Raw genomic sequence first — 12,051 nt, forward strand, 5'->3', positions numbered from 1 at the left:
AAAGTTAAAAATCATCTTTGTTAATAAATAGTTAAATTAACTTGAATAGTTAATCTGGACGTAAAAAGTCCATGAAATTTTCTGAACTTTATTATTGTGAGTTAACTTTTCATATGAGAAAAGCTATAGTAATAAAATTAATATTTAACATTTAGGAAGTTAGGTTTTAATTAATTTAATTGAATATTTCATTGGTACTAGGTTCAGCAGTTTGCTTCTATTCTGTATTACAGAGTGAACACATTTTACGGGTAGCTATGAAAGGCTAAATAAGGAGAAAATGTTGAACTGTGTACCTGAGGCTTGGTAAAATAGTATCTAAGTCACAAAACAACCTAATGCTTCCTTTTCTTTAAATTTCATCCCAGTATGATTGCCATTTCACACACCAGCATACAGCACAATTTTGTCTTCATTTTTCTGTTCACCTTTATAACATGTTTTTGGCAATAGAGCTTTAGGAAAAACAAAATTATTTTCTTGGACCTGAAATATATTGAATACTTAGTCTGTGCTTATGGAAGGGCGAGTATTCCCATGGACTATAAAGATGTACTTTGGATAAAGACGTTATCTTTTATTAATCGCCTGTCTTCCTCACACTGTGCTAAGGGTGTGCCATTTGATCTTCACGATGACCAGACGAGGAAGGTATAATAACTATTCTGGATTTCTAGATCAGCGAGGTAAGTGTTTCAGGCTGGTGGCGGCGGCTTCCGGGTGTCCCGAGACCCCCCTGACTGCCCCAGGCAGCGGGGCTTCAGCCCTCCCACAGGCACTGCGTGGAGGGAGGGCACAGTAGTCCCGCTCTTCTGCAGACACGTAGCTCTCTTATAAACTGGGTAGATCCCAGAGCAAGACACCGGAGGACGGAGCCATTCTGAAGGGCAGCAGTTCATTTGATCTACTAATTTTACCAAGCACCTACTTGAATGAGACATTGTGGAAATATTACATAGCTGTAGGTTTAAGTGCTTCATTGAACTACCTTCCCGTCAGCCAGGAAAAAATTTTTTTTACATAGCCTCTTCAATCACATAAGTAATTTGTCTCAATATTTTTTATTCTTTAAACTTGAACTATTTCATAGTTCAGTTTTATCCTGTACCAGTTAGTGTAGCTTGGTTTCTTCTTCCAAAATGAATTTATTGGATAACCTCCTTACAACCCAGTTACTAAAAAGAGGAGTTTGATTGTCATTGTGTGCATTTAACAAACAGACACATTAGTTCAGATAAGATATAGGTTACGTAGGTCACCTAGAATGAAAAAAAGTCTGCGTTTGAGCATGTCTGTGTGAATTTTGTTTTTGTTATTACAACAGGAATTAAGTGACTTTCCTGGTAATTTTATGTCTATGTTATTTTCTTCTTATAATTGGCCATGTTGGAGAAACAGTGCCAGAGGAGGGAGATGACCGGCAAAGCAGAGAATCCAATTTTACTTTAACATATAATAAAAAAAGACTAGATGGCAATCAGAATGGTAGAAGCTTGGAGTTACTGGATTATTCTGAGTAGGTGATTGTCATGGGTAGACATGGAAAGGCCAATATATCAAAACAGAAGAAAGTTCTCTAAATAAATGAGATACTTAAGATATGTTTCAAAGATGGAGTATTTTCTAGGAATAAACTAGGAAATTTATATTGGAATAGAGGTAAGTTTGATCATAATTTATATGCTTAAATGAAAGGACAGCTCAGATTGATTTTTAAGGAAACTAATTATGTGCTTTTAAAGAATAGAAATGTGTGTCAGGGTTTTCCTTCTCTTCACTTTATTCTAAAAATGTTCCTTTATCGATTGCTGAAATAGGATCAAAATTCTTACCTACTTCAGATCATTAAATTTACCTGAATATAATGAAATACTTAGTCACTTGAGCTCTGAATATTACTAGTTGAGAAGTAATTTGCCTTGGTTAGTTTTACATTGGTTTATTCCCTATGTTTTAAACCAACAGCCTTAAATAAAACACTTAATTGATGTTTGATTTAAAACAAGAATGTACTGTTAGAGGTCTTAGTCTTAGCTAATTGGCCATATCCTTCCAAGTCCCTGTGAAAGCACAGCAAAGTTTAATAAGCAGTGAATGTAACCTTTTATATAAATTTCAGTGTTAGGTTTATTCCTAATAAGTACTCTAAGTGAACATGTATGTAAATTACATCTTGTAAGATGGTTGAAAGTCTGAAAAACAGTTCGTGTGTCTGATGTGAAAGGCATTGCATTAAAGAATTAAATTTTAAAACATCGAATATCCTATTTTTCAAAATAAATGCATAGTTCTGTTTGGTATATTCATAGTGTCATTCTTTAAAAGTGTGTTATTGTGTATTTATCTTGTAGATGGACACTGCCAAATGGAAGAAATTAAAGTCGCGTCCTCAGTATTAGGCAAAGAGACTTCTGAGAGTTGATAACTACAAGAAACACATGAAGTGAGTTGTTTTAATAATGCAAAAGCGATTACAACTGTATCCTAAGTACTTACCATTAACAAGGTATTCCCTGCTACATACAATATATGGCAGAAAAAGAATAAACATTCCTTGTACTTAACTTGGAACTGCTCATGAGAGCATGCTCCAATTCTGTATTCTAAAACAATTATACTTTATTTACAGGCACAGAATACTTTATATTACAAGTCTCTAACATATTAAAGTTCTATTTTTTAAGTATGATTAACATATTTAATATTACACTATTATTTCTCATATATATATATATATACTAGCTTGGTGTGTGTGTGTATATATATATATATATATATATATATATATATATATATAATTATGCCCCCTCCAAATCTTTCTTATTAAAGATTTCAGCAGGACGAGGACCAAAAAAAAAATTTTTTTTTCCAGCAGTGTAGCTCTCCTGCCCTTTTCCCCAGTTTTATTGCAATATAATTGACATACATTACTGTATAACTTTAAGGTATACACAGGTAATAGTTTGACTTACATATATTGTGAAGTGATTACGACATTAAGTTTATTTACTGTCTGCCATGTCATATGTACAATAAAAAGAGAAAGTAAAAAAAGAAAGAAAAGATTGCTTCCCTTGTGATGAGAATTCTAAGGATTTACTCTGTTAACAATTTTCATATATATTATACAACAGTGTTAACCATAGTTATCATGCTGTACATTACATCCCTAGTACTTGTTTATCTTGTAACTGGAAGTTTGTACATTTTGTCCACCTTTCTCCAATTCCTTCTCGCCCCCGGCCCCCATCTCTGCTAACCACAATTTCCCCCTCCCCCATAGATTCTACATCTGAGGTCATATAGTATATAGTATCTGTCTTTGTTTGATATATTTCATTTAGCGCAGTGTACTCAGGGCCCATCCATGTTGTCACAAATGGCAATATTTCCCCATTTTTTTATGTCTGAATATTTCATTGTGTGTGTATATATATAAAATATACTATAGCTTCATCCTTTTTGCTGTTGATGGACACTTAGGTTTTTTCCATGTGTTGGATATTGTAAGTAATGCTGCTATGAACATGGGGTACTGCAGATATCTTTTTAGTTTAGTGTTTTTGTTCCCTTTGAATATATACCCAGGATGGAATTGCTGGATCATATAGTTCTATTTTTAATTTTTTGAGGATTCTCCATACTGTTTTTCCATAGTAGCTGTACCTGTTTATATTCTCATCAGTAGTGCACACAGTTCTCTTTTCTCTACATTCTTGCTAACATTTATTTCATGTCTTTTTGATAATATCTGTCCTAATAGATATGAGGTATCATATTTATCAGTAGTTCTGATTGGCATTTCCCTAATGACCAGTGATGTTGAGCATTGTTTCACGTAACTGCTAGCCTTTCACATATCTTCTTTGGAAAACGGGCCATTAAGAACTTCTGCCTGTTTCTTAAATGGATTACTTGGTTTTTTGCTATTGAATAGTATTACTTTCGTATATATTTTGGATATTAAGTCCTTACGGTTTTCATAAATTTTTTCCTATTCTGTAGGTTGTCTATCCATTTTGTTGTCTTTTGCTTTGCAGAAGTTTTTCAGTTTGATGTAGTCCCACCTGTTTGTTTTTACTTTTATTACTAATGATTTAGGTGTCATATCCAAAAAATCATTGCCAAGACTAATGTCAAGGAGCCTTCCTATGATTTTATGCCAATACCATGCTGCTTTGATTACCATAGCTTTATAGTAAAGCTTAAGTTCAGGAGATGTTATGCCTCCTTTGTTCTTTCTCAGGGTTATTTTGGTAGTTTTGGGGCTCTTGTGGTTCTACATAAATTTTAGATTGTTTTTTCTACTTCTGTGAAAAATGTCATTGGAATCTTGATGGGGATTGCATTCAATCTACAGATGCCTTTGGTACTGTGGACGTTTTAACAACATTATTTCTTGCAATCTGAATGTTTATTTGTATGACCTTCGATTTCTTTCATCAGTGTACTTTAACTTCAGAAAAAAAGTCTTTAATGTCCTTGGTTAAGTTTATTTCTAAGTATTTATTTTGATGCAGATGTTTTTATTTATTTTTTCCAGCTAAGTCTTTGTTAGTGTACAGCAGTGCTACAGATTTTTCTATGTTAATTTTGTATCCGGCAGTCTTACTGAATTTGTTGATTAGGTCTAACAGTTGTTTTGTTTTTTGGTTGGGTTGTCAGTGTTTTTTCTATGTATAAAATGAGTCATCTGCAAATAGAGACAATTTTCCTTCTTTCCAGTTTTGATGCTTTTTATTACTTTTCCTGCGTGAATGCTCTGTCAAGAAGTCCAGTAGTATGGCTGAACATAAGTGAGATATTGGGCACCATTGTCTTAATTTTGACCTTCAAGGGAAAGCTTTAACCGTTTCACCATTATGATATTAGCTGGGCTTATCATATAGGCCTTTATTATATTGGGGTACAGTACCATTCTATACCAGATTTGCTAAAAGTTTTTAATCACGGACGGATGTTGAATTTTGTCAGATGCTCTTTCTCTGTGTCTTTGAGATGCGATTTCTTTTGTTCTACTAAGTGATGCATCATATTGATTGATTTGTGTATGAACCATCCTTGCATCTCAGGTGTAAATCCCACTTGATCATGGTGAATGAATCTTGTGACGTGCTGCTGAACTAGGTTTACTAGTATGTTTTTGACAACTTTTGCATCTATATTCATGAGGGATATTGGCCTATAGTTTTCTTTTCTGGTAGTGTCTTTTCAGTCTTTGGTATCAGGATAAGGCCTTATAAAATGAGTTTGATAGTGTTCTTCCTCTTTGATTTTTTTTGGGAAGACTTTGAGAAGGACTGGCATTAATTTTTCGTTAAATGTTTGCTGAATATTCACCAGTGAAGCCATCTGGTCCTGGGCTCATCTCCATTTACTAGTAATTATTCTATTCAGGCTTTCTCTTCATTTAGTCTTGGTGGTTTGTATGTTTCTAAAATTCTTCCCATTTCTTTTAGGCGGCTGAGTTTGTTGGCATGTGGTTTTGACTCCAGCTAATCCATACCCCAAGTTCACTGGCTGAACTGGCCCACCGGCTTGGTCCTGAGTATTTGGCTGTGCCCACACACCGCTCAGCTCCAAAGCCGCTGGATACGCAGATTCCAGGCATTCTCACCTGCCCTTCTTGTCCCATGGGGCTGAGGGCCCACTCTCTGCAGTGGGTGGGGCTGTCTTTCTGGCTCCTGCCTGAGCAGGACTGGCAGGGACCATTTTGGGCAACTCCAGAATTTTCTCAAACAGGCTTTCTGGTCAGGAGGGACCAGGAGCCTTGACCTGCAGCAGGTGAGGGCATGGCTCAGCTCTTCTACCTGGGCAGATATTGACCAGGCTCCAAGGCAGAACTCCGCCTTGGGAACCCGAGTTCCCTGTCACACTGCACCACTGACCTGACTGTGCAGAGGAGCAACGCTGCTGGTCGGGGCTGCCACTTGGGTTCTGACGGTAGGAGTTCATCCTCCAAAACCCAAGTGCGGATCATTGGAAGCCCCGCCTCACTTCTCTGTCTCAGTCGGGCTCTCAGTGGCGGAGCCCAGAGATTCGCCTGTGAGCCCTGCTGGACGAAACCAGAGTAGGGGCTCCCACCAACAATCCACCCAAACCAGGGGTGTTGGGTGTTGCCCTTGGACACTCTGTTCCCATTGGGGAACTGGAGGCTTGGGAGACCTCGGCGTAGTGCTGTGCCAGCCATGGGCAGGAGCAGTATGGTCAGCGGGCACCAGTCCCCATCCCTTCTCATGTAGCCATCTTGGTCTCTGCTGCAGGGGGTGCCTCAGCCTCACTCTCGAGCTCTCGGGGTTCCTCAGTGGTCCCCTGCCCGCTTGGTCTTCTCCTGAAGGGGTGGAGTCAGGAATGACCTATGTGGCCATCTTGGTGATATCACTCCTCTCTGTCTTCTCTTTATTTTGTTCCTGTTTCAGCAAAATTTAATATATTATCCTATTTTTAAAATTTACACCTTCAGAATATTGATGTAGATTATACCTAATAACTGAAAACTGTATAGCATGAATGTTATTTATCCCTGTCCAACAGGGCAACTTTTCTCCACTAAGTTTCTTCAGATCAAAAGTTTACGTCACCCAGTAAACTCTTATTTTTATCCATACACAAAGGGGAATGATTCTGCTTCAAGTGTGCATTTTAGTAAAACATAGAAAGTTTTCAGAACTAATTCAGCAGTGAGTGGTCATGAGATGTAACAATGTTATTTAAATCGTATAACCAGTTAAAATTTTTGAAATGATAGATGACAGAACTGGTTAAATAAAAATGACAACCAAATTCCCGAGATCTTAATTAGGATTTTCCCTCATTGAAGTTCTACCCATTTACATTGTTACACCTCAGGGATCAGGCTGGTGGTTGGCCCACACTGTCTTGGTAATGTGGTCTCTGGAATAGTTATAAAAGCTTGTTAATAACCAAGCTAATATGATCTGAATTCATATTTAAGAACCAGAGAGTAAATGTCACTTATATTTTATTAGGTATTAGACCTGTCTTAGAGGAAAAGGTGTGTTATAAGTTTTAGCGTTTTTTAAATGGTGAACAGGAAGAAAAGATTCCGGAAAAAGGCAACAAAAGAAAGTAACAAAACAATTCAAAATATATTATCTGAGGAAAAGTTAAAGTGATCATGAAACCTGGAAGATAAGCTTAAGCAGTTATAAAACTCCTCAGTAGCAGAAATAGATCTGTTAACCAAAAAAGGGTACATCTCAACAATGCCCTCTGTTATTAGGAACATTAGCGGAGTCAGGAAGGAAGATAACGTCAGATGTTTGAGGAAACAAAATGTGTATCAGGAAATGAAATATGAGGAAGATTGACGGTGAGAACAGGCAAGGGGTCAGGGTACTTTCTGAGCTGAGCGGACGCATGCCGTGGCGGAAGGTTCGTGTTGATAACCGCAGGTGACGGTAGAGGTCCTTGCTCTGTCGTGAGTACAACTTTCATAGTCTAGAATCATTTTCAGAATGGGATAATTTCCTTAATATGGCTACTTCCTGTTCTTCAGTATCTAAAGGAACTAAGAGTTGGACTCCCCCCCGCCATTTTCATTGCTATATTTTCTACTTCTTGAGACATGTATCATTTCTTAAGTTATTTTTCATCTTGAATTGCACTGTTCCCTTATTTTTGGAAAGTGTCTTTTGTATGTCCTTTATTTTGGAACTCCAGACGGAAGCCTCAGGCTGTGAGAAACACGGCCTCGTCAGAGTCCCGGTCCTTGCCGCTGTCTTCGCTGGGAACACACTCTCCGCCGCTGGGGGACCGGCAGCTCAGGTCCTCCACCCCGGACTCCTGATCGCTGTTGGCGGACAGGTCCAGGTCGGAGCTTTTCAGGTTGTCCCGGGTCAGAATCAGAGCGGAGTCCTCGTCGCCCTGCGAAGGGCTCCTGGAGGGGAAGGGCTTCACGCCCCCACTGTAGTCCTGGGGGGTGTTGGCCGTGCTGTTGTCTGAGGTAGAAAACCCTGAGTGTTTGCTGGCCTCGCGTGGCTTGCTCTTCACTTTGGTGCGATGGAACTGGACTTTTTGGATTTTTTCCAGCCTCTAAAAGAGAAATAACAGTTTCAGGGGAAAATCATAAATAATTTATCTTTCTTACATATGTGTGCCTTTACTATAGATTCCTTTCCAGTTGGTTGTAATGTTAAAAACTGGGATTTAGATGGATGTGGGTTCAAATGTAGATTTTATGACCTTGGACAAAATAATTAGGTTCTGTGAAGCTTGGTTTCTTCCTCTCTAATATAAAGATGGTAAAACCTACCTTAACATAGGTTTTCTGTAAAGTGCAAAAACAGTAACATAGATAAAGCACCTAGTGATCATCCTCCTTTCTATACCTAGATGGCGATTTTCATCCTGTGAACTCAAAATACATACTTTGAAAACCAGGAATAAGGTGGTATCTCATATTTTAAACTGAAATATAAGTCACCATAAAACGCACCCCTTTAAAGTGTACAAGATATTTAGTATATTCACAAGGTTATACAACAATTCACCACTAATCCCAAAATATTTTCATCCTGGAAGAGAACCCCATACCCATTAGCAATCACCCCCCTTCCTCCCCCTTCCTCCCAGTCCCTGGCAATCTCTTACATACTTTCTTTATGAATTTGCCTAGACTGGCTATTTCATGTAAGTGGAATCATACAACATGTGGCCTTTTGTGTCCGGTTTCTGTCTTCTAGTTTATGTTATGTGCAAAATACTGTGCTGGGCCATATGAGGAACATCTGAGAGACAGAGTTCATGCAAGGTAGGGATTCAGAAGAGGCGAAAATTATTGCAGAGGGTAGGGTGCTGTGGTTAGAGGGAAGAGATCCAAGTATGCCTCAGGCAGGCAGGAACGCTTTATCAGGACTGAAGGTAGCAAACTTGGACGAGCTGTGCAGGTTAGAGCATTCTAGCAGGAGGGACCGTGAGAAGAGAACCACAGAGGGAGCAGGGTGTCGGCTGTGCTCAGGGAGAGAGAATGGTTAAACGGGAGCACGGGGGACGGGGAGAATGAAGTTTAAAAGGTAGGTTAGGCCGGAGTGGAGGAAAGTCTCATATGCCGGGCTAAGGAGGAATTTTGTCTTTGTTATAAGGGCAGAAGAGTGAGGGGTTTTAATTACAACGCTTCTAGATAGTGAAGTAATTTTTATATTAGTAGTAGTTTAACAAAAAGAATACTGAAATAGATAAATAGAATTCTCAGCTTTTTATAAAGCTTGGATATCTTCTTTAGGAAGAATGAATAAAACTTGCCCGTCGATGATGGCAGGAGTGAACTTGAAATGGCAAAGCTTTTATTGCAGCTCCAGAATTCTAAAAACCCAGCTCGTGCCTCGTGTTAGTTCTCTGTATGTGTCCTGAGATTGAGGGTCTCCTGGCCCTGGTGACAAGTCACAACTGTGGCGGTCTAAACATTCTCCATCAGAATCTCTAGGCTTAAAGCCCAGGCATCTGGGGTTTTTTAATATCTATATAATTATTCTTAAAAGTGCAGAATAATTTTTTACTACAAGTACATATATGTCATTTTGTTCTATCACTTTGAATACCATAGTTTTTATGAACTCTCCAGAAAGAATTCATTTTCGTTCTCCCAAATAACACTAACAAAAACATCCTGACCCTCTGTCAGAATAGCCGGGGTCTGAAATGTACTCAGAGCCGCTTGGTGTGGGCCTTGACTTCCAGGCACTCACCTGCTGGGATTGTGTTTCCGGGTATCCACCAGCTAAAAATACAAGATGTTTATGTTGCTACAGTTCACACATCCTGAGCCCTGACAGGCTTCCGCGAGCGGTGATCATCAAGAAATAAGCACATAAAATAGAAACAGATAAACAAGAGCGTGGCGCCTTACTTCTTCCAGGGCCTCTAGTTCTTCCTCCAGCTGCTGGGTCTCCTCCTTCACGGCCATGAGGTAGTCGGTGGCTGACTGGCGCGGCTGCAGCCCCTTCTCAAAGCGGTTGTACATCCCACTCCAAAACCTGGAGGGGAGGGCAGCGCGTCAGGACCCCGCCCCGTCACCCTCTGTGACGTCCCGTTCTCAGGTCTTCTCAGGGAGCTGTAGGGCCTCAGTCCCCCAGTCCTGGTAATAACTGAATGCCACTTCTAGGCTCAAAAAAAGCCACTAACGTTAGGTCATAATTTCATGTTGATGTCTTCTTCTTGGGTTAGTAAATTCATGAATTTGTATATATGGTACTGAATTAGAAGGCCTATGATTTTCTAAACTACATTGAAGTACTACGTTACTATTTTCTCTCTTTTCTATTTTTTTGGTTAATAAAATGGCTCTTCGTTTCGAAGTAAACTTGTTTAGTAATTGTATTAACATTTACAGTCTTTCAGATGCAAAGGGAATCTTAAACTTGAAGATTTCAGCTTGTTTTTATCCACCAAAAACTTACGTTTGCATTTGCAATGAATCCTCCCTTTTCTATCCTACAAAATAATGCAAATGAGAATACATAGTGTTATATAGGGATATCCCTAGAACCACTCTTTACTTAGAAAAGTACTTTGAGGGCAGAGACAGAATCATTCATTAGTTTATCCACAGTTCCTAGAACAGTGCTTGATCCTCAGTAATGTGTTTGTTGACTGGCTATTAATAACAAATCAGTTACAGGACAGTTGTTTGCAGTGTGTCATCAGCTCTCGAAACTGCTGTTTTACACAAAACATAGAGGCATTTTTTTTTTTTAGTATGATAGAATTAATATTTTGCTTATAAAATTCTGGGGGAATGATTAGCCTGAAATAATTAAGAACAAATGCAAATCAAGGAATAAAACCTGTAGAGGAAGAAAAGCCATAAAGTCTGTGTAAGGAGGGAGAAGGCATGTGGCTTTTCAGTTTATTCTATAAATTTGTCTTTGTGCTGACCCCTGAGTCATGCTTCTGTATCACACAAGCTGGGAGCAGAAGGCAAAGGACAAAATGTAACGCACGTGCCTAGTTCATACCTCGTAGAATCTGTAGGATGCCACCCTTCTTTCCGCATCCCAGTATATATGGTCTTAAGTAACTTACTTCCATGGGGAGATGGTTCTGCTCAGAATTCATTCAGCAGAGGAAGAAAGTAAACTAGATTGTGGACACTAAACTTGTGAGTTCACGTTCAACCTACGAGACTCTTGCTTTCGTCAGTCTTTTCTTCCTTCCTTTCTCCTTCCCCCCTTCCCACCCTCGCTTTCATTTTTAAATTGGGACTGACCTATTAAGATAGCATTATTACAGGACGTCACGTCTAAGATCATTCCATATTTAGGGGGAAAGTTGGGGGAGAGAAGACACTGGCAGACGCCAGGTCAGATACTTATCATGCTCCTTTGGCGTATTTTGTGTCCAAAAAAGCCTTGAAGCCCAGTGGCCCATACACTTTGGCCTCCTGTAGGAATCAGTGCCGGGATCTAAGTTCACAACCACACCCGGTGCAGTCCTAGAGGTTCACGTACTTGTACATGAAGTTGCACGGCGCTGTGGGGAGGCGAAGGGTTCCCTGGGCCTGACTGTGGTCGGCTCGAAAGAGAGGGTTCAAGTAGTCGGCCCGATTCTTCCACAGGTGAGCCCATAGAGAGTACGTTCTTTCTTGGATCCTGGTGTAAAGAAAAGAAGCCTGGAGGTGACCTATTTGGTTCTTAGAACACGTAATATTAAAGCTGGAAAGGGACCAGGCATTGTTATCTGAACATCTGTGTCCCTGTTCTGTGCCAGGGGAATTTGCAGTCTGCGTCTCATGGTATAACAGGGACGCTGATCTCGGCCCCTCTGTGCCCTGCATTGGCTTCAACCAGATGCTTCATTCATGAGTGTAAAATAGAACTGTTCTGTCATTCTGGTTTTTTTAATCCCAAATAGTCATTAAAATTTTATTAATTACCAGGTACTATTTAAATGCTTCATAGTTTCCTCTTATTTAATCCTCACTGAATTCCTGTGAGGTATGTCAATTTTACAGGTAAGGAAACTGAGGTTGAGAGAAATTAAACAGCTGCCCAAAGTCACATAGTTAGCAAGTGGAATAGCTGGGATTCGAAC

The 12,051-nt window shown here is 39.3% G+C and overlaps 1 protein-coding gene across 7 annotated transcripts in view; it reads right to left on the bottom strand.

Moving 5' to 3' along the window:
* Positions 1–6,949: 6,949 nt before the first annotated feature.
* MTMR7 (myotubularin related protein 7) overlaps positions 6,950–12,051 on the bottom strand; it is an 81,657-nt gene continuing 76,555 nt past the window's right edge. For all 7 annotated transcript variants that reach the window (XM_054566116.1, XM_054566115.1, XM_054566112.1 and 4 more), the window contains 3 exons: positions 11,469–11,609; positions 9,869–9,995; positions 6,950–8,055 (listed from right to left, as the gene is read on the bottom strand). In XM_054566116.1, the coding sequence (XP_054422091.1) occupies positions 7,693–8,055; positions 9,869–9,995; positions 11,469–11,609 (631 nt within the window). In that variant the 3' untranslated portion in view covers positions 6,950–7,692. The remainder of the gene's footprint in view (positions 8,056–9,868; positions 9,996–11,468; positions 11,610–12,051) is intronic.

The sequence above is a fragment of the Pteronotus mesoamericanus genome, unplaced genomic scaffold (genome assembly GCF_021234165.1).
Source record: "Pteronotus mesoamericanus isolate MK-2021 breed Mesoamerican mustached bat unplaced genomic scaffold, CSHL_Meso_final contig_169, whole genome shotgun sequence".
Lineage (NCBI taxonomy): Eukaryota > Metazoa > Chordata > Mammalia > Chiroptera > Mormoopidae > Pteronotus > Pteronotus mesoamericanus.